General features: G+C 57.4%; 1 protein-coding gene across 3 annotated transcripts; it reads left to right on the forward strand.

Annotated features, from left to right (window-relative positions):
- Window positions 1–509: 509 nt before the first annotated feature.
- On the forward strand, window positions 510–23999 carry LOC105480474 (G protein subunit alpha i2). 3 transcript variants are annotated; one of them, XM_011739404.2, is made up of 9 exons: window positions 510–770; window positions 16419–16461; window positions 16718–16859; window positions 17343–17503; window positions 20877–21005; window positions 21374–21503; window positions 21588–21741; window positions 22154–22368; window positions 23011–23999. In XM_011739404.2, exons 1-8 carry the CDS (start codon window positions 653–655, stop codon window positions 22342–22344), a joined length of 1068 nt encoding a protein of 355 aa, XP_011737706.1. In that variant the 5' UTR covers window positions 510–652; the 3' UTR covers window positions 22345–22368; window positions 23011–23999. The 3 variants fall into 3 exon arrangements, with proteins under 3 accessions (XP_011737706.1, XP_011737707.1, XP_070947855.1); XM_011739405.3 differs by lacking the exon at window positions 510–770 and adding an exon at window positions 11140–11387; XM_071091754.1 differs by lacking the exon at window positions 510–770 and adding an exon at window positions 11397–11416.
- The last annotated feature ends 302 nt before the right edge of the window (window positions 24000–24301 follow it).

Consider the following 24301-nt stretch of genomic DNA (forward strand, 5'->3'; position numbering starts at 1 on the left):
GCAGTCCAGAAAGGCTCCCGAGTTCTGTAGATTCCAAAACAAGTTTATTGGACTCATTAACTTTAACAAATGACAAAGACACGCCTCCTCCACCTAACTCGCCCAACTCGCAGAAGCTCAGAGCGCTGGTTCCTGCTCTGTCCTCGAGGGCACCGGATCCCCACCCTCGGGCTAACAGATCCGCCCTCCCGGCTGTCCAGCAACTGAGCTCCCGGCGCTCCGCACCCAATCACAGCCCGGCCCCGCCTGCAACCCGCCCAGTGCCGGGTCCCTGGGTTTGGATCCACCCCTATTGCCTTTGCTCCGCGTGGCCACGCCTGCAGCCGAGGCCCGAGCCTGGGCTGCGCCTCATTCCCCCTTCGCCCCGCCCTCAAGCCAATCACCAGCCTCGAATCTCCTCTGGCCCCGCCTCCAGACCCGCCCCGGCCCAGTCCCGGGCTTGGTTAGCCCAGGCCCCACCCCCGGCCCGCCCCGCCGTCGGTGCGCGGTGGTCGGGAAGGCGCCTCCTGCAGACGCTCTGAACTGCCGACCCGAGAGCTTCCCGCAGAGGGCTGGTAGTGGGAGCGGAGCGGGTCGGGCGGGGCCGGGCGGGGCCGAGCCGGGCCGTGGGCCGTGTGGGGGCCGGGCGGCGGCCGGGCCGGCGGACGGCGGGATGGGCTGCACAGTGAGCGCCGAGGACAAGGCGGCGGCCGAGCGCTCTAAGATGATCGACAAGAACCTGCGGGAGGACGGAGAGAAGGCGGCGCGGGAGGTGAAGTTGCTGCTGTTGGGTGAGGCCGCGTCCCGCACTGGGATCCTTAATTCCCAGCTCGAATCCCCAGACAAGGACTTTGACCTCTCATACTAGGGCTTCGAACTCCCGGACTCGGGCTGTCTGGGACCCCACACCTGGGCCAGGACCAGGGTTGAAAACTCTAGGTTGGGCTAGACCTTCGATCCTGCCCAGACTCTAGACCAGATCCCTATCTCATCCCAGACCCCAGACCTCCAAATCCAGTCAACAGTGCCCCAACACCCGCGGTCCAGTGCCCTGCTTGGCCATCCCCCCTTACTAACCAGCTTCACAGAACTTCAGAGACCCCGCCATCCTTCCTTACACTTTACCCAAACCCCCAGGATGCCCGCCACTTGTTCCCCAACCCTCAGGCTCCACTTGTTTTCCTCATCTGCGCCTTTTATTCCTGTTGGGCATGAGCATCCCGCGGAGCCCCTGCCAGGCCCCCTACCCACTCCCTCCTTCTCCCTCTGTGCCCCATCCCTAGTCTGGAATCTGTGTCTTCCACCTGTGCGTTCTGACCCAAGGAACCTCTCGAATGGGAAACTGCTCTTGAGCCCGCTCTCCAACTGGAACCCCTTCAGCGAGCCCTGCTCCCTGCTTCCTGCCCTCCAGATCCTTCTCTGCAAGCATCACTCCCGAAACCTTCTGCTGATCCTCCACTAAGTCCTCTTACACTCTGGCCTTCCCCAATCCTTCCACCTCTCCTGCACCAAGTGGGCTGGGCTAGGATGAGGGAGCCCCGGATTGGAGAGGGCCTAGGCTGCCTTATGAAGAACCCCCACGGGGCTGGACTGAGGCTCCACTGGTCAAGCTGTGGGAGGGGGCCAGGCCTCACGCTTCCCAGGGAGGCTCTGCGGGCTCTATGTTTTCCAGTTTCGAAGGCCAGTCTGGGAAGTAGGAGAGAGTGTGGAGGAGTTAGGGTTGTGGTCGCCTCCAAGGCCAGGAAAGATGGTGGCTGCTAGAGGGGTGGGGGGAAGTGGAAGTGGTGAGATAGCCGACATATTGCTGCCCCTGCGGGTGAGCCCAAGAGATCTGCTAGTAGGTGCTGGGCTGCCCACACCCCTTCTGGGCTGCAAGGCCTGGGATGTAGCCACTGAGAGTTCGGGGGCTTGTTGGATCTTGGGACCCTGTGAAGGGGGATGGTGGACTAGCTGAATGAGGAGTTGAGGGGCCAGCTAGGGGTGGGCCAGGGTGCTTCTGAGCATCCCAGCTGGCCTTTTGCAAAGACAGTGGGCCTAATGGCTGTCCCCATCCAACCTCCCACTGGAAGTAGGGGTGGTGCCCAGTGGCAGTCTGATTTTGATTTGGGGGTTTTAGAGTCGGGGGAGGGAGGCCCTTGCAACAGCACAGCACCGTTGTAGGCTGAGTACTGCCTGGGGGGGTGTGGCCCCTCAGCTTCAGAACTGTCATGGGGCTCCCAGGCTGTGAAAAGCAAGGCTTTTCGTGCTGGGCCTGTGGCCGAGGAACAGCATGTATGTTCATTATGGGCCCATCTGTTGACTGTCCCTGCGGACCTAGCCTCCGGGGCACAGCCTCGGAGGTTTCAAAATGGCATCCGCTTCGCTGCTGCCTCAGGGAGGAAGAGAAGGGGCGGGAAGGGGCGGCGGCCCAGCCTCCTGGGCTGCTTTGCGTTGGGCGCTTGCCTCTTCCTGTCTCTGCTGTGAGTGCGGCAGCGGCAGTGAGTGGGTGTCGACGCGGCGGAATGCCCATCGCTGCTACTGCTGCTGCTGCCCGATGGGCCTGGGGAGGGCACTTCCGGTACCGCTGCCTCCCAGTGCCCAGCCAGGAGTCTCTAGCCAGCCTCTCCCTAGGCTGATTGCAGCTACTGTGGTGACTGAGGAAATGCAAGACTGGACCATAGAGCTGGGGGAACGTAGGGCTTCTGGCTAGTTTTGTGTCCCGTCACTAGAAGGGTCCCCGATCCCACCAGACTTGCTCCTTGGAGCCCAGCTCAGCTTTTGGGCTAAGTCAAGTGAGACCCGGCAACTCGTCCCACACTGGGCTGGCAGCAGCCAGGGAGGCAGGGTCTGGCTTAGCACTTTCTAGCCTGGGGAGTTCACCCTGGGGTCCTGGCCTTCTGGCCTTTGCTTACTCTGTGAAATGGGCTTCCTGGGTTTGGGCCAAAGGAGTATCCCAGCTCAGGGTGGGGAGAACAAGAGCCTCCTGGTGGTTCTTGTTGGGGATGTGGGTTGGGAGTTAAGACCCTGCAGTGTGCTGCAAAGGGCTCTGACTAAGCTCTGCCCGATATTGACGACCCAATCTGCCATGGCTGCCTGGGGAGGGATCCTGGCTTGAGCCATGCCTTTCCCATTCAGGTGCAAGGTGGTGATGGGAGCCCAGCTGTGGCAAGTTCAGAGTTCTGGGCGCCTGTCCCATGTAGCGGGAGACTTTGTCCAGGCAACGGGACTCAGGTTGGGCAACTGCCAGCCTTCCCTCCCAGCCAGAACCACGCCTGCTGCCCCGCCTGCACACCGCCTCCCTCCATCCTGGGTAGCTCTGCCAGCAGGCGGGCACAGTTCTTGTCACCAGGGTAGAGGCTGATGTGGTACACACAGGCAAGAGAGTATTTCCTGGCAGCTTGGTAGGGGGAGCAGATACCAGTCCTGCGCTAGGGATGCTCACCACTCCTACCCAGCTCAATGTGATTGACCAGCTAGGCCCAGGTGGAATCTGGGCACTTAAGGGAAAGGAAGCCAGAGTGTGTGTGAGCGGGGAGAGTCTCTGATTTGGGATGGGCTTGTGTGGACGGCTTCACAGAAAAAGGAGACAGTGTCCACCACTGGCTCCATAAAGGCTTCAGAATGTAAACAGAGCAGTTCTTTCTTGCCCCTGGAACTTTGCGGAACTGTTGTTCCCTACTTGATTGTTCTTTAAAACTTTACTCCCGGATCACCTCCCAGGATCCTTCCTGGACATCCTCCTTCAACCAAGGTGAAACATCTGGCTCCCAGCGCTGTTGTTTCCCCTCTCAGATGCCTGGAGACTGTAGGGCAGGGCTAAGTCCTCTTCATTTCTGTGCCCAGCATGGAGCCTGGCATCTACTGGGTGCTTCTCATCTGTTTGTTGAATGAAGGAAGTATCCTCCGAACCTGATTTTGGGTAGATGGAGGAGTAAACTGAGTGGCAGTTTGCGTACTGTGGGCAGGTGGCAAGGGCCCACAGGCCCACCACAGGGTTGGTGACCAGCACTGAGGGGACCCTGAGAAAAGTTCTTCAGGCTGTTTCTTCCCAGCCCCGCCACAGGCTATGCTGGCACCTAAGAGACAGTTCTTACCCCACCCAGTGCGGAACTCCTGCTGAGCAGAGTGGCTTTGGATTCTTCCTTCCAACTCAGGTGCGCTGCTAGAGGGCTGCTGTCTCTGACACTCCAGTAGCCACAGTTGAGCTTGAGCTGGCTGGTATAGCTAGGGCTGCCCTGCAGCCCTGGGGCTCAGACCAGAGTAATGCTGTGAGGGTCCTGGTACTGGCCAGCGCAGAGACTGCACATAGCAAGAGCTCAATGAAGTTTACCAAGAGAAGAAAGGGGGTTTTGTGACCTCTCTCCTGTCTGTGTCTCTTGCAAAGGACTGGCATACTGTAGATGCCTAATGATTGTATATGGACAGAATGAAGTGATTGAACATGTCCATGAACAGGGCAGAGCTCCTGGGAGAGGGGTAAGTATAATCCTGGGGCAGCCACTGGAGCCTGGTCTAGCTGGAGATAGATGGGAAGGGCTGGCCTGAGATTCTGGCTGGCTGGGTAATGGGTTAGACTCTAGTGGTGCCTGTGAAGGTGGGGGGGGCTTCCTGGAGGAGGCGTCTGCTGGGCAGCTGTGAAGGATGAACACCATTTGCCAGGGCTAGGCACTGGGGGGCAGAGGGACCAACTTGACAAGAGCACTGCAGCGGGAATACAAGACTTGGCCTGTATTCCCAAGAGCTTGGGTGGGTGTTTCCTGGCCTGGGGGAAAAGGGCCACCCTCCCTGGACCAGCCCATGGGGTAATCCAGACCTGAGTTCGAATCCCAGTTCCACCTATGGCACTGGCTGAGAAACTCAGCATCAGGTGAAGCCCTGGCAGGAGTCCTGCTCTCCACTCATAACCTGGGGGCAGAGTGCCTCCCTGCAGCCACAGGTGTTACAGGGACAGTCCACCAAAGCCTGGAGGTATGAAAAGTGGGTGAGGAAGGCCAGGCGCAGTGGCTCACGCCTATAATCCCAGCACTTTGGGAGGTTGAGGCAGGCAGATCACCTGAGGTCAGGAGTTCAAGACCAGCCTGGCCAACATGATGAAACCCCATCTCTACTAAAAATACAAAAACATTAGCCAGGTATGGTGGTGTGAGCCTGTAACCCCAGCTACTCGGGAGGCATGAGAATCGCTTGAACCTAGGAAGCGAAGGTTACAGTGGGCCGAGATGGTGCCACTGCACTCCAGCCTGGGGGACAGAGCCAGACTCTGTCTCAAAAACAAAAAAACAAAAAACAACAAAGAAAGGAAGAAAGGAAAGAAAGAAAAAAATGGATGAGGGACCCACTGCTGAGAGTTTGGTGAGAAGGAGTCTCCCATCCTAGAGGCTGCCTGGCCCCGGTTTGCGGCCCTGGGGAACCCCCTCCTCTGGCCTCAGGCAGCTGTTCACAGCAAGTGGGGAGCCCAAGGCATGCAGATAGTTGGTGCCAGCAGGAGTGACAGACTGCCCTGGGGACCTTCGACCTCTGGGGGTCTAGGTTTGGAGATGTGGCAGGGCCCTGGGTGCCAGGTGGCCAGTACCCACCCAGGCTGGCCTCCAGCCCCTACATTCTACCCCAGCCCTCTCCTTCACTGCTGGAGCTCATTAGCACTTGAATGGGGGGCGGGGCGGCTTGGGCCTCTGAGTCTCTTCTTCCCACCCCTCCCCCAGGCTTGGCGGGGCTTTGTCTGCAGGAGCAGGCAGGGATGGAGCTCCCACACCAAGGAGTGAACAGGGGTCCAAGCCATAGCTGACCTCCTCTGCCTGCATCCTGCCCAGTTCTGCTAGGTTCAGCCCCTGCCTGTCACGCCAGTGTCAGCACAGCCAACATGAGGTCATACCTCTAGGGTAGGAATGAGACTAGGTCCTTCAAGGGATACCTTTGAGCTGAGAGACTAGGTGAATCAGGGCAGCTGGAGCTAAGCTGGGAACATCCCAAACAGAGTGGGGGAGGGGAACCCCAGATGAGGGCAGAGCAGGTGTGAGGACAGAGGGAATGAGCTGCGCTGCTGTGGCTGGAGGTGGAAGTCAAGCCAGTTGCGGGACATGGGCTTCCATGCCAGAAGCCCTGAGGCAGCATCACCACCCACTATGCGTTGGAGCCTAGGCTGCCAGGTGGGGCCTGGGGATGGTCCAGGACCTCTTTGGCCCTGGGCAGCTTGTCAGGGGTTGGCCCTGGGTGGCCTGAGAGGTAGGGTCACTGAGTGGCATCACTGATGTCCCAGGCCCTTGAACATCTGTTTGCCTAGCAAGTGGCAGCAGGTAGTGCTGAAGGTGGGGTGTGGTCAGATCCCAGCAAGGTCCGTAGGCCTCCAGAACTGCAGGGGTGGGGCAGTAGGTGCACTTGGGGCTACTGGGGCCACAGGCAGACACACAGGTCCTGTATACTCTGCCCTTGATCTCAGTTCTTGGTCCCTGGCTGTGTCTCCTCAGTCTGTCTCTAAAAGCCAGCCATTCACTTGGCGGGAACAGGATGGAGGAAGCTTTGTCCACCCAAGCTCTGAGCCACTGAGGAACCAGGGACTCCCCCCACCCCACCCACAGCAGAGGAGGAGACTGTCACCCCAGAGCCTGAGTGCGGCCTCTCCTGCATCCCGTTGTGCTGTGGGGGAAGGCAGGACTGGGCAGATGGGGGCAAGGTACAGGCCAGGGAATAGTCTCATCTTCCCAGCATCTCAGGCCAGGAGTCTTGTCCTAGGAGTTCAGCGAGGAGGGGGAAGGGGTCAGCAGGTTCTGGCCAGGCCACTGGTGAAGCACCCAGCCTAAGAGTGCTCTGCAAGGTGCTTTGGGGAAGGCAAAGGATTGGGCCCTTTGATGGTGTCCCTGGTACCTGATGCTCTCAGGCAGCCCTTCCCTCAGCTACAGGTGCAGGGTGGGGCCCCATCTGCCCAGCCCCACCCGGCCCTTCTAGCCTGAAGCTCTTGTTCTTACTAAACCCCAACCCCACCCTCACCCTGATGTTACTTCTTGGGGCTGTGGCTGCTCTTGGTGGCTGGGGAGGAAGAATCTTTCTGGAATAACCAAACATTTGCTGGGCTGGTTCTTCTGTGTCGGCCTCTGTGCATATTTACAAGGCTTGAAAGGCAGCACCACACCAGTCTGAGCAAAGGCCTAAAGGTGGGGTCATCTCAGCCTTGTTGGGAGAAGATATCCTTATGGCTTGGAGGAATCTGGGGGCTCCAAGGCTGCTGATAGCCTCAAGATATGCAAAGGAGGTGTTGGTAGCACCTATTGTGTGTGCCCCAGGCGGGAAGGAGGAGGTAGTGAAGTCTGCACGACTTGGCAGGGCAGGGCTGGGCCTCTCGGGGAAGTGGTGTCCACACCAGAGGAAAAGGAGGAAGCAGCTGGGGGAGGAGGAGCCCAAAAGAGGAAGAGGCCAGAGGGCTGCCTGGTGCTAGGGTGGGGGTGAGAGCCCAAGGGCCCCCAGGGCTTTGCCAACTGGAAGGGTCTAGGAGGTGAACACCTGCCCAGGCTTATCTGTGCACTCCTGTGGGCCATTCTAGTGGCGGTCACTGAGTTGGAGCAAGTCCAGGTAGTTGTCCCCAGCAACCGTCAGGCCCAGGATCCCAGAGAAGGTGGTGCCTCCGAGAAGGATTCTAGGCCCCTTCTTTGGCCACAGGAAGTTGTGGCTGGGAGAGGGACGCTGGCGGGAGGGCTAGCAGGAAGGCAGAGGGCCGCTCTTAGATTCCCGAGCGGCCATTGCTCTCCAAAGCCGGAAGGCCAGCCACAGGCTGAGATGAATGCCTGGAAATGCAGCAGCAGCCCCGAGATGAGCTCACTCTGGATTTCCCCTGCTGGGGGCGGACAAAGGAGCCCTTGCCTCAGCCTAAGGATTCTCCCCTGACAGCACCCACTCACTGGGTCTAGGGCTGCATTCACTGGGCCTATTTCCCCTCAGGTGATAACCACAGCTGTCTCTGATTGAGCCTTGACTGTTGTGTGGAGCTGAATTGTTCATTATCTTGTCATATTTAATCCTGTGAGGCTGGGACTGACATTACACCCATTTCACTGATGGGCAAACTGAAGCTCAGGGATTTTACGCACTTACACAAGAAACAGAGACGCCAGGACATGACCCATGTGGTGGCCAAGCGCTTGCCTCCAACTGCCGTGGCCCCTTGGGAGTCTGTGCTGGCTGGAAGTAACCGATCAGGCAGGACAGCAGGCAGACAGTGTGGGTGCATGTGTGTGCTGCATGTGCCTATGGTCCCTGGCTCGCGGACCTCAATTCCTCTTTTAGGAGACAGAAAGGAAGCTGTCTGACCTGGAAGGTGGGACCGAAGACTGTGTATGAATCTTTCTACAGCCATGTGGTCATGGGGGAACCCCCCGCTTTTTTTTCTTTTTGAGATGGAGTCTCACTTTGTCGCCCAGGCTGGAGTGCAGTGGCATGATCTCCGCTCACTGCAACCTCCGCCTCCTGGGTTCAAGCGATTCTCTTGCCTCAGCCTCCTGAGTAGCTGGGACTACAGGCACACGCCACCACACCCAGCTAATTTTTGTATTTGTAGTAGAGATGGGATTTCACCATGTTGGTCAGGCTGGTATCGAACTCCTGACCTTAAGTGATTCGTCTGCCTCAGCTTCCCAGAGTGCTGGGATTACAGGTGTGAGCCACCGTGCCCGGCCACAGCTGCACCTTTTGACTTCCCGCTTTTCCTCCTCCGTATCCCCTCACAGTGATGCTCAAGTTATAGCTGGCAACTTAGGACTTCATTCTTTCCCTAATATTATGCTTGTTCTCCCACAAGCCCCAGTCTTAGACTGAGACCAAGCCTGGGGAAGGTTCAGAAGCTATTGAAGTGCATGATGAGGGCCCCTGAGACTGGGAATTGTCCAGAGGAGTGAAAGGAAAGCATGTTCCTTAGGGCTCCACCGTGAGCACAGGCTCAGTGCTGGATGCATGTGTGATGCTGTGTGGCGGCGGAATGTGGCCATGGTGTCGGCTGATGACTGCATGATAGTTGATGAGGCTGGTTCCTCTTGCTCCTTGATCTCTGAATCTCAGTGTTGTGGCCTAGTGAGGCCTTGCCCTCTCCTGTAGGGGTTCCTAGGGGTTTTGCTGTGTTGCCAGGTCAGGCCTTAAGGGGCTGAGGGGGCTGAGGGAGGCTTAGGAGAGCCAGAGCAGAAGCGTCCAAGCCTCTCTGGGCCATGAGTGAGGCCATGCACAGAGTAGAGACCTGTGCATCCTCATGGCCACCGAAGACTCTGGGTCCCAGAGGGTCCAATTCCTTACCGTGAGACCTCAGACTGGCCTCTTCCCTCTCTGTGTCCAGTACTAGAACCAGTGATGCTGTGATTCTTTTGTTGTTTTTTTTTTTTTGAGACTGGGTTTCGCTCTTGTTGCCCAGGCTAGAGTACGATGATGAGATATGGGCTCACTGCAACCTCCATCTCCCAGGTTCAAGTGATTCTCCTGCCTCAGCCTCCAGAGTAGCTGGGATTATAGACATGTGCCACCACACCTGGCTAATTTTGTATTTTTAGTAGAGATGGGGTTTCTCCATGTTGGTCAGGCTGGTCTCTAACTCCTGACCTCAGGTGATCCGCCCACCTCAGCCTCCCAAAGTGCTGGGATTACAGGTGTGAGCCACCGTGCCCCGCCAATGCTGTGGTTCTTAGCATGGTCTCCTGGCCTCTGGACACAAGGACAGCTGCTGGTTTGGGTTGGGCCCTGAGGCAGTTTGAGGTGACTTTGAAGATCTGAGGGATGCTACTCAGGGCAGGCCTTGGGTTTGGCACCCTTCCTCAAGGGGTGCATTTCATAGATGAGGTCTAGGCTCCCGTTATCTTTCCCAGAGTCCACCGCTGTGAGTCAGAAGGGAAGAGAGGTCATTCAGGTGCCTTGGGAACAGCGGAGGGATGCCTGAAATGAAGAGGCCTCCGAGGAGACGGTGCCAAATGGCCCAGCTCCGCATGATCTGGGTCTTGTCCAGCACCTCCTGGCTCCTGCAGAGAGCAGTACCTGGGGCCTGAGGGGCCAACGATGAACAGGTCTGGAGCCTCCTTTACATCAGGCCCGCCTTCCTCACCCGGTGCCTGAGTTTCCCTCTGCAGTGGAAAGGGCTCCACTGAGGGAGACACACCTTGCCCCAGAAAGCCTTTCCCATGTGTGGGCAGGACCTCAGGCTTCAGTTTCCCTAACACAGAGATCTCTGACTTGGCAGTAGCAAGCCAGAACCCGGTTGGTAGTGCTCCCCTTATGGGCACTGTGAACCCCTGGAAGCCGCTGGAGGCAGCCGAGTTCCAGAGACTGGCGGGAGGGAGGTGTGGAGTCCGCTGGTCTGTTCAGGCATCCGTTATAGGGCCATGCCACACACACGGGTGGGGGTGTTGCCGGTCCCTTTCAAGACCTCGAGTCCCTGTCTCCCAGTGCCGGACCGGGGCTGAGCCTCCTCGGAGGGAATGAGGGGGGCCAGAGAGCAACACCTGGAGGAAGGAAGAGACGCCAGGGGCGGGGCTCAGAGGGCCTTTGTCTGGCCGGGCCTCTGCCCCTCCCTCCCGTTGCCATGGTTTCTGTGTGTGCGGAGTCTGCAGGCTGGGGGCTTCCCAGGGACGGGCTGGTGGGTGGGGCACCTTCCCCAGCCTCCCCTGGCTGTGGCTGGTTTTCTGAAACAAAACGCTCCCCAGTGTTTCCCAGCCCCCACCTCCTTCCATAGTGTCTCTGGCTGCCGGGCGCCCCCTGGTGGTGGCGGGACCTGGGTCCCTAGGACTGCAGGGGACGAGGGGGTGCGCGGGATCTGAGAACCACAGGCTCAGCTGGAGATGTGGCGCCTTCCTGGGATGACAGTAGGAGGTGGTGTCCGGGCTGCCTTTGTGGTGGGCTCAGGGCTACCCCCACCTGCCCCACCATGTCCCACTGGGATAGGCTGGGGAGTTGTGGCAGTGTGGGCGGGCCTGGTGCTGTGGGTTTGAGCTGGGCCGCTGCCCAAGTCTACCCTGTGGTCCCAACCGCTGCTGCTTCTGAGAATCTCTGCCCTCGGGCCTGCCACGTCAGCTGGCTGCTCTCCCTGGCCCCACGTGTTCCCACGGAGCCCACCAGTATGGGGGTTCTCTCCAGGGAGGTCTTCTGCCCGGCTTTCTGGGTGTGTGGAGCCAGTGAGCAATGTCAGCAGTGAGGCTTCTGGGCAGGAAGGAGGCCCCAGCTGTGTAGGAGTGCCCGGTTATACGGAAGGGAAGTGACGACACAGAGCGGAAAGCCAGCAGAGGAGCCAGTAGCTCTGACTCCTGTTCCAGGTTATGCTGAGTCCCAGCAGGGAACCACCAGAGCTCTGAATCAGCCTGTTAGCTGCTGTCCATTGCTCTTCATCTGCTCTTTATCTGAAAGCCTTCAGAAGCTGTCCTTCAAATGAGATGACCACAGCAGTCTTCTCTGCAGGTTGCAGGAAATAAGAGGTTTGGGGAAATCTGTACTCTTTCAAAAGGTAGAAAAATAGTGATAACTTTTACCTGCATGCTCACCATGTGCCCCACACTGTGAGAAGAGCTTTGCATTTAATCCTTACCCATCTCTCAGAAGGAGACAGTGTTGTCCCATTTCACAGATGAAGTGCCAGAGAAAGGGCAGGAAAGGAGCTGAAGCTCTTGGGGATCTCAGGAAGCATTAGAGTGGACATCCGGGCTGTGGCAAGTCTGGACCTCCTTCTGGGAGAGGATCTGAAAATGGGAGGTGGGCTGGCTGGCCACTTGAGGCTTGACAGCTCTGCCCAGAGGAAACTGAAGCCAGAAAGGACAGCAGCAAGTCCCAGCCTCCCAGCAGATCAAAGCCTATTAAGGAGTTAGAGGGTCCAAGATGAACAGATGCTGTGACTTGAATGCTGGGGCCTGGAATAAGCATCAAGCGACCAGACCTGTGGGCCTGTCTCTCCTGCTGCAGGGGCCCTGCTGGTCTTGTTCGCGCAGGTGGAGTGGTACTGTCTCCCTTCTCTCATCGGTTCCCCCCCCCCGGGGGTCAGCACTCCCAAAGTGGAAGCAGATGTTCTAATGCAGAGCAGCTGCCACCACCCAGCACATCACTGCGATTACTGCCCACCTGCTGTGGGCCCAGCAGCTGCGTCACAGGGCAAAGGCTGCAGAGGTTTCTTCCTTGGTGGGAAGAGGTGTGACTCAGTGGGGATATCAAGGCCACCCCAGGAAACCTCTGCAGGCCTCTCTGGTCTTACCCAGCTGGGGATAGAGCACTTGGTGGAGCCCTCTACAGGCAGGAGGGGCTGACTCATGCCACCTTCTATTGCCTCAGTTCGCCTACCCAGCATCTTTGCAGAAATCTGGACTCAGGCTGGACACGGTGGCTCACTCCTGTAATCCCAGCATTTTGGGAGGCCGAAGCAGGTGGATCACTTGAGGTCAGGAGTTCGAGACCAGCCCGGCCAACATGGTGAAACCCTGTCTCTACTAGAAATACAAAAATTAACCAGGCGTGGTGGCACATGCCTGTAGTCCCAGTTACTGGGGAAGCTGTGGCAGGAGAATCGCTTGAACCAGGAGGCAGAGGTTGAACTGGGAGGCAAAGGTTGCAGTGAGCCGAGATCATGCTATTGCACTCCAGCCTGGGCGACGGAATGAGACTCTTGTTTCAAAAAAGAAAAAAGAAAAACCTGGACTCAGCCACTCCTCTGAGAGGCAGGTGGGAGGGGAGCTGGATGCGTGCAAAACTCACAGATAAGCCTCATGCCATCTTATCTGGTAGGGGATATCCATCAGGTCCTGATGGAAAGAGGACCCAGCCAGAGATGTGGAGAGTGAGGCTACTGCCTCAGCTGGCAGAGCACTTAGCCTGTGGGCTGCCCAAGAGCTCTTCACCCCACCCATTCCATCCAGATGCCATACTCCACCCACCTCTGCTCCTGGCCCCCTTCTTTGCTGGAGCTGCTCCTGGGCTGTGCCCCTGCCTCTGTCCCGTTGTTCCCCCTGCTTCCTGCCTGACTGCCAGCACCACGCCCTTGTCCTGCCACTCACTACTTCCCGCCTGAGTCACAGCTGCTGGAAAGACAAAGAGACCAGCCTGAGTCTAGGGATAGAGGCTCCATGACCTTGATTTGCTTACCTGTCAAGTGGAGGTCTTTTTCAGTGACCCCTGCTAGGGGTAGAGAATGTTCTCTTAACATTTAAGAGGTCTTAGGAGGGGAAACTGAAACTCAAGGGGGACAGGGAAGTGGGCCCTCTCAGGGCTGGGGCAGGGAGCAGATATCCTGGCTCCTAGCATGACTGGCTCTGTGCTGCCTACCTCATGTCTACCAGGTCTAGCTGCTGCTAGGAAAATCAGATGCAAAGCAAGTTTGTACCCTCATCACTGCCCCTCGGCAGGGTCACAAAGCGGCCCACATCACCTACTAAGAGTGTTCAAAGGGCCAGACCCCCTCTTCACTCCCAGTGGCCAGATAGGGAAACTAATGCCTCAAGTGGGCAGGAGTCCTGAAGTCACACAAGAGGGGGCAGCTTTCACCCTAGACCTCAGGTCCCCCATCCCCTGGGTAGCTTCCCTGCTGAGTCTCGGCTTGCCTCATTGGGGACTGCATGGAGACTCATGGCTTGGCATCCTTGGCCTCTGCTCCTTCAGTTCCCCCCATCCTGGCTGTGACTGGCTCCTGGTTCTTCCTCCTGCTCTGGAGGAGCCAGTGGGGAGGATAGTCAGGTGGCTATTGCTGCCTTCCCTGCCCCAGTGGGTGCTTTGAGCCCCAGGGGGATGGGCCTTGGTGATGGGGCATCACTGTGAGGCTTTCCTGGGACCTTTCCCTGTGTCCCCATTGGCAGGCGGAGGAGTGTTAGTATGGAGATCCTGGCTGCCCCTCTGCCATGCACAGCCCAATGGGGAGGGAGTGGTGCTAGTATATAGTCTGGTATACACCCCAGTGAAGATAGTGGGCCTGGCACCTGTAGTGCCCAGGGGCTAAAGCAATAGAGGGGATTGCTGCCCCAGCCTGCCCAGGGCCTGCACATTTGTATGTCCACAAGGTTGTGCAACCATCACTGCTATCTAATTCCAGAATATAATCACCACCCTCAAAAAGAAACCTCTTACCCAACTAGCTGTCACTCCCCATCTCCCCACATCCCCTCCCCTCATCCTGGAAAGCAGGCCTGGGACAGTCAGAAGCTCAGTGATTGCAGACACCTGGTGGCATTTGTGAGGAGGGCTCAGGCCCTTCCCCTCAGGGTGGTCTCTGGCGTAGGGGGCTGAAGGTGGGCAGGGGCCTTGGCACGGCCTGCCACCATATCCCAATGCCTGCTGCTGCTTGTTGAGCGCTGCGCACATGGCCCAGAGTCTGCCTGGGGAGACAGGGAGTGAACCCAGTGCCAGGTGGACTGTGTGGCTCCGCTGCAGTACCAGGTACTCAGGACAGTTCTAGGAGGGACTGCATGGTGGACAAATGCGCTCCCTGCAGAGGGGACTCTAACCTGTGACTTCAGCCTCCCTGGACCTCAGTTCCTTCATTGGTTAGAGCGGGGTGAGAATGGAACCCACCTCCCAGGATTGCTGTGGAGGTGGCAGTTGGTGGGTGTCATTGATGTAGAACAGCATCCGGCACATGGTGGGCGCTGTTTTCATATAGCTTTGCTGTCAATATTGCCGATGTTATTGTTACTGCTTGTGTTTGTTTGTGTGTTAGCACCTTCATTCTTCTGAGGTAGTTTTGACCAGCCCCGAGGGATACTGGTAAGGTTGGCCTGAGTCCCCAAGTTTGACCTCTGCACAGACTGCACTGCCCACCCAGCTAAGCTGTACAGAGGAACAGACGTGCCACAGTGATCAGAACTGAAACACTGTGAATGGGGCATGGGGCACATATTCCCAGCAAAGAGAACAGCATGAGTAGGGTGCTGGAGGTGGCTACAGGTAGTACCTGGCAGCTGCAGGTCTGACTGGCAGTGATGGAGCAGGAGCAGAGGGGTCTGGGAAGAACAGCAGGGCCCAGCTGGGGGCCATTCGACCTGGAGCTCAAGACAGCCAGCAGCAAGGGATCAAGGTCAAGGTGAGGCCTTGCCTCCACTCCCTCTGGCCCCTAGCCAGGGAGTTGGGTGGCCCTCCTGGTCCTTCTTCACACAGACTCCCTGGGTAATACAGGCTCCTGGGCTGCACTCCTCAAGATCTGGCTGTTATCTGGGATGGGACCTGGGAGTTTGCTTTTTTTTTTTTTTTTTTTTAAGACCAAGTTTCGCTCTTGTTGCCGAGGCTGGAGTGCAATGGCATGATCTCGACTCACTGCAATCTCCACCTCCCAGGTTCAAGCGATTCTTCTGCCTCATCCTCCCGAGCCTCTGGGATTACAGGCACCCGCCACCATGCCCAGCTAGTTTTTGTTATTTTTAGTAGAGATGGGGTTTTGACATGTTGGCCAGGCTGGTTTCGAACTACTGACTTCAGGTGATCCACCTGCCTCGGCCTCCCAAAATGCTGGGATTACAGGCGTGAGCTACCGTGCCGGTGGAATCTGCTCTTTTAAACACCTCCCCAGGGCATTGTCCTGCAGGGTCTTAGCCACATTTTGAGAATGGCAGGGTGGACCTGGCATCATGGGTTCCCTCCACCCTCTTGCCCTTCTGAGTCCTGGCTACATTATCTTAGATCAATATTTTATTTTTCTGAGCCTCAATGTCCTTGTCTGTAGAATGGGAACAGAAACAATATCTTCTGTGACTAACACGAGAGAATGCAGCAAATCTCAGTACCAGCTAAGGAGAAATATGGGCCAGGGGTGTACCAGGCCAGGGAAAAGCTTGAGTCAGTATGGGCGTGTGTGGGTGTGGGTGTGTGAAATACATCGCAGGTCTCCCAGATTCATGAGTCAGTACGTTTCTGTGTTAAACTGTAGGTCTCCCAGATTCTAGCCTTCTAGCCTCCATCTGCTCAGGGCAGACCTGGGTGCCGTGAGCAGAGGGCGGGGCATTGGGCCACGTCCAGAAAGCTGAAGTGTGACGCTGTGCTCCTGCTTAGGGCCTTGATTGCTAAGGCTCAGAGTGTCGGGAGAAGAAGGGCTGCTACCCTGTTGGATGGAGTATGCAGGGCATCTTCCTGCCAGCTCTGCCCAGGGTACCATATTGGCATGCACCAGCTGCACAGGTTGGTGAGCCTATGTATGTGAGAACAGGTTGACTCCTTCAGGTCTGGCCAAGTCTCCAGCCAAGACCCCTGAACTCAACCAGGACAATGGGGAGCCATGGTGGGCAGCAGAGCTTGTGGGAGGCAAAGGCCTGCAGAGAGTCTGCCATGGGGCACAGGTGCTCTAGGTTACCTTGACCACTGTGGCCCTGCCAGCTGCATTCCTGATAGCTCAACGGCCCACCAGGCCCAGCTGCCTCCATCTCACGGTGCAGCTGGTAGGATGGTTAGTTCTGCCTCCTGGGCTACAGGTGTCTGGGCATTTGTTCTGTGCCTGTGGAGCCCCTCTGGGCCTGCCCCCTGACCACCTGTGCCCTCTGTTCCAGGTGCTGGGGAGTCAGGGAAGAGCACCATCGTCAAGCAGATGAAGTAAGTGCTGTATCCCAGAGGCAGTGCCCAAACTCCAGCTTCCCCTCTTCATCCTCTGGGCCTGTACTGCCCCCGACTACAGGCCCAGCCAGTCTTAGCCAGGCCCAGAACCTTCTCAGAGGCAGTCACTTATCCTCAGGTCCCAGTGGGTCAGGGGCAGTTTTTTCTTCTCTGAAGCAGGTCCCAGCAGCCCCAGGCAGCTGTGGGAACTCCCAGTGCCCTGGGGACACTAACCTTCCTGGTCCCTGGCTATCAGGATCATCCACGAGGATGGCTACTCCGAGGAGGAATGCCGGCAGTACCGGGCGGTTGTTTACAGCAACACCATCCAGTCCATCATGGCCATTGTCAAAGCCATGGGCAACCTGCAGATCGACTTTGCCGACCCCTCCAGAGCGGTATGTGCCCTCCGCCCCACCCTCTCCCACCTCCCAAAAGGTTTCAGGGTGGCTGGGTGTGGTGGCTTATGCCTGTAATCCCAGCACTTTGGGAGGCTGAGGCAGGTGGATCACCTGAGGTCAGGAGTTCAAGACCAGCCTGGCCAACATGGTGAAACCCCATCTCTGCCGAAAATACAAAAATTAGCCGAGCATGGTGGCACGTGCCTGTAGTCCCAGCTACTTGGGAGGCTGAAGCAGGAGAATCGCTTGAACCCAGAAAGTGGAGGATGCAGTGAGCCAAGACTGCCCCACTGCATTCTAGACTTGGTGACAGAGCTAGACTCCATTGCAGAAAAAAGAAAAAAAAAAGGTTTTAGGGCAAGTCTCATCCTAGGGAATCCAAGAATACCCTAGCCTGGGCCCCATTCCAGAGGTTTCCCTGCCTCTGGCAGGGTGGGGGTATATTCCTTCAACTGCCTGACCACCCGCCGCTGTGCCCAGGACGACGCCAGGCAGCTATTTGCACTGTCCTGCACCGCTGAGGAGCAAGGCGTGCTCCCCGATGACCTGTCCGGCGTCATCCGGAGGCTCTGGGCTGACCATGGTGTGCAGGCCTGCTTTGGCCGCTCAAGGGAATACCAGCTCAACGACTCAGCCGCCTAGTGAGTGCTCTGAGGGGCTGGGCTGGGCAGGGCAGGGGCTGGGGGAGGACTAAAGGCTGGACTGGAGGGCCTGAGAACCCCCAGAAGGACACTGCTGGTCTTTGCTCATGAAACCGAAGACCGTTAACCAAGGCCTTGGTGTTTTTTGGTTTGGGGGGTAGGTGGGTGACACGTTATTGAACGACCAGGAGGAATGACAGGCAGGTGGCTTATACAGTACATCTCTTCCAGTTGAGTCTGATCTGTCTTGACATACAGTCTTCTAAAGAACATTTGCAGCCGGGCGCGGTGGCTCACACCTGTAATCCCAGCACTTTGGGAGGCCGAGGTGGGCGGATCATGAGGTCAGGAGATCGAGACCATCCTGGCTAACATGGTGAAACCCCGTCTCTACTAAAAGTACAAAAAATTAGCTGGGCGTGGTTGCGGGCGCCTGTAGTTCCAGCTACTTGGGAGGCTGAGGCAGGAGAATGGCGTGAACCCAGGAGGCGGAGCTTGCAGTGAGTGGAGATCATGCCACTGCACTCCAATCTAGGCAACAGAGTGAGATTCCATCTCAAAAAAACAAAAAGAAGGCCGGGCGCGGTGGCTCATGCCTGTAATCCCAGCACTTTGGGAGGCCAAGGCGGGTGGATCACGAGGTCAGGAGATCGAGACCATCCTGGCAAACACGGTGAAACCCCGTCTCTACTAAAAATACAAGAAAAAAAAAAATTAGCGGGGCGTGGTGGTGGACGCCTGTAGTCCCAGCTTCTCGGGAGGCTGAGGCAGGAGAATGGCGTGAACCCGGGAGGCGGAGCTTGCAGTGAGCCAAGATAGTGCCACTGCACTCCAACCTGGGTGACAGAGCGAGACTCCATCTCAAAAAAAAAAAAAAAAAATTTGCTGCTACCTGTTCTGTGCCAGGCCCTGTGCAAGGCTTCAAGGACACAGTGATGAGTGGAGCAAAGTCCCCATGCAGTGACAATTTAGGATGTTAGTGAAAAGGTTGAGGTGGGTTAGTGAAAAGGTTGAGCAATCCTCAGAGGCAGGATTGCTGAGCTCTGAAGGAGAGTCAACCAGGGGAGGAGTGGATGAGGGGATTCCAGGCAGGGGCATAGCATGTGCAGCATCCTCGGGGTGGTGGAGAGCTGGCTGTGCTTGAACATAGGCTGTGGAGGCTGGCTGGTGGGGGCCACAGGGGAAGAAGTTATCTGGGAGGTGACAGGTGTGTGTGTAGGTCGGAGCCCCTGGACCTCACCTCTGACCCTCGCTGGCTCTGGGCTGAACCCAGGACTCAGCTGAGGAATTACAAGGGGTCCCAGGAATCCCAGAGGCATGACAGGTCTGCACCCTTGCCACAGTTCTGAACTCCTTCGCTGTGGTATCTGTCATGTACTCGGACTGGTGGAGGGTGCTGAGGAACCCACGGGGAACAGGACAGACAGGCTGATAGCCATTGAGGATGGCTGCAGGGGACATCCACAGGCTTTGGATGGTGTCACCAGATAGGCTGCTGTCCCTGTTCTCTAGTCTTCCCCGATCTCTGCTTAAGCCAATCCCCTCTGTCTGGAACACCCTTTTGCTCCTATTGTTAATCCAATCCTGAGCCCACCCAGAGGGTGGATTTCAGCAAGGGTAGGTGGGAGGAGGAGGGTCCTGAGCCCTGTGCCAGCCACATGAACAGCCTCCTCCTACCCTCCTTACATGGCCTGAATGCTCTTGTGAATACGTACCCCCTACAGGAGCTAATGCAGTCACAGTTAAATGCTGTGGGGGCCCCAGGCCTCACCACTGCCCCTCCCTGAGATCTCTGGCCCAGCCACCAGCGAGCTTGGCGCTCAGAGCAGCAGGGACCTTGGTGCCCATGATACTCAAAGGGAGCAGGGATAGAGCCAGCTCCAGGCCACCTTCCGCTTCTCCATCATTCTCTTTCTTCATTCTCCAGACATTAGGCACCCACTGTGTGCCCAGCACAGTTTTGGGAGTGAACACAGGCTCTGCTCTCCCAGGCAGGTTTATGCCTTGACGGTTCCCCCCAGGGATGAGTTGTGGATTGGAACACCACAGGAAGCAGGGCTCCTCCAGCCCCTCATCACAGCAACCCTCCAAGATTGCAGTGAGGCAGGGGGTCCCTGGGGTGAACCCACCTGTTGGGGAAAAGGGAGAGGCTGGTGTGGAATGCACCATGGTGCCTCCACATTGAGGGCTCTGTCAGTAGGGGGCGGTGCGTGGTATGCGGGTCACAGCACATGTGTCATGGTTCCCCATGGCCCTTCCTGTTTTTCTGTTTTGTCCCTGCTACTCTGAGATCATTTCCCTCTGGCCTGGTTTGGCCTGGTTGCTGGTGGGAGCCAAGGGCCGGCCCCAGCAGCCTTGCCCCAGGAATGAGAAGTCGGCTCTGGGCAGCAGCCTGGAGGCCTCGGACCAGCCTCCAGGGCATGGCAGGGATATTGAGGCAGGCAGCAGAGGTAGGACCCTGCAGGGGTAGCCTTGATACTAATTAAGGGAACCTGGTAATGAGGAGCCCCTGGGACCCTGGCCAAGCAGGTGTCTGTGCCCTCCCCCTGAGGAGCCCAGATTTCATTGGGTACTGGGCAAAGAGTCCACTGGGCCTGGCAGGCCCTAACCTGTCCAGCACCACATCGAGGGACCGCACCAGGCTGTTCTGCGGCTAGTGCCGTAATTGTGCCCATTAGCATCCTGAATCCTTCACTGAAGGACTAATTTGCCTCCTCCCACCCTCTTTGCCTATAGCCCCAACATCCTGGATCCTGTCCGAGGCAGGCCTGGCTCAGACCCTGAGTACTAGATCTTCACTGGCTAGCTGTCCACAGAGCTGCACCTCCTCCCATTCCCATTCTACAGGTGGGAGGCCGGGGGCTCTGAGTTCAGGTTTCTTCATTTGAGCAATGAGGTAATGCAGGCAGGGGTTAAAGAAGCAAGGGCTGTGCCTAGGCTGGGCACTGTGGCTCACGCCTATAATCCCAGCACTTTGGGAGGCTGAGGTGGGTGGATCACCTGAGGTCGAGAGATCAAGACCATTCTGGTCAACATGGTGAAACCCCATCTCCACTAAAAATACAAAAATTAGCTGGGCTTGGTGGCTTGCGCCTGTAGTCCCAGCTACTCAGGAGGCTGAGGCAGGAGAATCGCTTGAACCTGGAAGGCGGAGGTTGCAGTGAGCCAAGGTCAGGCCACTGTACTCCAGCCTGGCAACAAAGTGACACTCTGTCTCAGAAAACAAAAAAAAAAAAGAAAGAAAAAGGGAAAAAAGCAAGGGCTATGCCTGAGAAATGGCATGGGAGGAAAGGGGCCTCTTCCAGCTGGCCCAGGGTCCAGGTAAGGTGGCCCCATGTTGGCCCCCACTGACCCTCCCACCCCCCACCCCCAGCTACCTGAACGACCTGGAGCGCATTGCACAGAGTGACTACATCCCCACGCAGCAAGATGTGTTACGGACCCGCGTAAAGACCACGGGGATCGTGGAGACACACTTCACCTTCAAGGACCTACACTTCAAGTGAGCGAGCATATAAACAGGTGGGAGGGGCAGGACCTGCCAGCCTTTGGGGTAGCAGAGGCAGGGGCTGGTCCAGGATCCCCCAGCCCCACTGAGGTTTTGCGAGGCTCACATGTTCTGGGCCAGCACATCCTCACCACCTGGTGAACCAGCAGTCAGGATCCATGCCACCTCTGCCAACTGCTCACAGCCTCTGCTGCTCCTGCCTGATGTGGCTGCAGCCTGTCTGCTGTCCAAGCCCCAGGCCCAGAACCAGGGGTGAGGTGGGCAAGTGTGGATGATTCCAGATGTCAGCCAACCTGGGAAATGGGGCAGAAAGCCTCCCCCAGCGCTCCCTTCCTGGAGCTAAAGTGATCCTATATCTGCAGGATGTTTGATGTGGGTGGTCAGCGGTCTGAGCGGAAGAAGTGGATCCACTGCTTTGAGGGCGTCACAGCCATCATCTTCTGCGTAGCCTTGAGCGCCTACGACTTGGTGCTAGCTGAGGACGAGGAGATGGTGAGAGGCTGAGAGAATGCTGCGGGTGGAGGCAGCGGGCTTGGGGAGTGGTGGCTAGTGTTGACCTCGATATTCTGCCCCTAGAACCGCATGCATGAGAGCATGAAGCTATTCGACAGCATCTGCAACAACAAGTGGTTCACAGACACGTCCATCATCCTCTTCCTCAACAAGAAGGACCTGTTCGAGGAGAAGATCACACACAGTCCCCTAACCATCTGCTTCCCTGAGTACACAGGTGTGGGGACTGTGGGGACAGGGCCTCCAGAGAGTTGCTGTTTGTCCCCAGTAGCCCCTGGTGACCAGGTGGCCCTCAGGTGCCCCCCACTGGACAGAAGTGTAGCCTTGGAACATTTGCAGGGGCTGGTGCCTCACTTAGGCTTGTATAGTTATGTGTGCACATGTGGAGCCCTTAACACACTCAAGCATGTACCCCTGAACATGTGCACCTGGGCATCCTCCTTCACACAGTAGGGTACCCCTTTGCACATCTGGCATATATGGGCAGCCACACACATTGTCATATTGTGCACATGTGTGCACAGGTTGTATGCCTGGCCATCCACACGCACAGACCCTTGCTGCACATGTAGGATGGGGCTTGCCTGCCGCATATGCAGCACAAGTCTTCACCATTTTCTCTTCCCCAGGGGCCAACAAGTATGATGAGGCAGCCAGCTACATCCAGAGTAAGTTTGAGGACCTGAATAAGCGCAAAGACACCAAGGAGATCTACACGCACTTCACGTGCGCCACCGACACCAAGAACGTGCAGTTCGTGTTTGACGCCGTCACCGACGTCATCATCAAGAACAACCTGAAGGACTGCGGCCTCTTCTGAGGGGCAGCGGGGCCTGGCGGGATGGTGAGCCAGAGGGGCTGTGGCAGGGAGCTGGGGAAGAACTAAGCGGGCCTGGAGCCCCAGCAGGGGGTTCTGGGGGTGGGTAGGGGCTTGAACCTGGAGGGGGAGGGGCAATAGGTGACCAGGGGACAAGGGAGGAGGAGGCACAGGGTGTGAATCAGGAGGTCAAGTGAGTGGGGTGCAGGGCATGGAGGAGGTCATACAAGCAGGCCTGGCCCAGTGGTCCAGACAGAAGGGCCTGGCCTTGCCCTGGGACAGAACCAGAGGCCATTCTGATGTTCCCTGGAGAAATCTCACCTCCTCACCCACCAGGCCATTGGCCCAGCCTGGGCCAGCGGAGCCCAGCCCTCCTGCCCACTACCACCAGCTCTGTGCACACCTCCAGCTCTTGCCCTCCAACCTGTCTGAGCTTCCTGGGCTTAGGCTGGCCCCACTGGCCCTGGTGGAGGTGGGAATGACTCTCCCAGTGCCACAGACTCCCCTCCCCCATGTAACCCAGCAACAGAAACTGGCTCCTGGGCGGCAACTGTGTCCCTGGTAACAAATGGGTAGGAAAAATGGAGAAGGGTCATTGTCTAGGGAGGTGGGAGAGAGGCGCGGCCTGGCTGCTTCCCGATCCATGCTCTGCTTTCCCCCCACCTCCAGGGCCACCGCCAACTCTGTACCCCCCAACCCTTGAAGAAGATGGGGGCAAGAAGACCACGCTCCCCGCCTGTTCCCCGGCCGCTTTTCTCCTCTTTCCTCTCTTTGTTCTCAGCTCCCCCTGTCCCTCAGCTCCAGATGTAGGGGAGGGGTTGCCACGGGCCTCCTTGTTTGAAGCCTGCCCTTGTCTGAGGTGCTGGTAATGGCCATGGTACCCCCTTTCTGGGCATCTGTTCTGGTTTTTAACCATTGTCTTGTTCTGTGATGGGGGGAGGGGGGCACATGCTGAGTCTCCCAAGGCTATGTCCGGAGGGGCGCCTGCTTCTCCAGCCTGGACCCCCAGCTTTGCCCAACACCAGCCCCTGCCCCAGCCCAAGTCCAAATGTTTACAGGGAGCCTCCTGCCCAGTCCCCTACCCCCCAGCCGCTCGGAGGCCCCAAAGGAAAAAGCACAAGAAGCGTGAGACACCACCATTCCTGGAGACCACAGTCCACCTACTCATTCTCGTAGCTTTTTAAAAAAAATATGAAAGTAAAGGAAAAAAAAAAAAAAACTGCAAATCTAGAAAACTTTTTAGAGAAAAACTATTTAAAACTGTCAGATCCTGACCAGCAACCCCTCCAGCCCCCTTTCAAGTGACTCCGTGCCTTGAGTGTGTCTGCGTGTTTACACCCATCCCTCTGCTGGCCGCCCCTGTGCGAGCCGCAACCCTGCCCTGCCCTCCACAGAATTGGGTTCCAAGGGCTGTTCCAGACAACTGCCAACGTCACTGAGGGCCCTGCCCCAGCGGCCCTGGGCCCAGGCTCCATTAACCTAAAATGTAGCTCCCTAGCGCTAACCTAGGAACCGCCGCTGCCTGCTGGGGGGCCACACCCCTCATTCCCTTGTCCCAGGCCCGGGGCCTTCAGCGTTGAACACTTCCTTGCTTTTTTCACATGTTTTATGGAATTGTTCACCTGGTTTGAAATAATAAAATGTAGAAAGAAAAAAAATACCGAGAACTGATGGGTATTCTCTCCCAGGGGCAGAGGCCCCGGCTAAGGTGTGCCAAGGTGATGGTGGTCTTAACCTCAGTCCTCAACCTGGGGCAGGGCCCTGACTCAGCTTTACGGGCCGTCCTGGAGCCCGAAGCTCTGGGCTTCATTTCTCCCACCTGGACTAGGCAGCATACATGTGGGGGCCGTGTGTCCCCACCTTCCCAGCACTCTGCAGCTTTGGGTCTCGGGCAGCTGGACTGGCTTCTAAGGAAACTGTTGTAAGGTGCTCTTCCACATCGGGAGCAGGAGGGGTGTCC

Source organism: Macaca nemestrina, chromosome 2, assembly GCF_043159975.1.
Source record: "Macaca nemestrina isolate mMacNem1 chromosome 2, mMacNem.hap1, whole genome shotgun sequence".
Taxonomy (NCBI): Eukaryota; Metazoa; Chordata; class Mammalia; order Primates; family Cercopithecidae; genus Macaca; species Macaca nemestrina.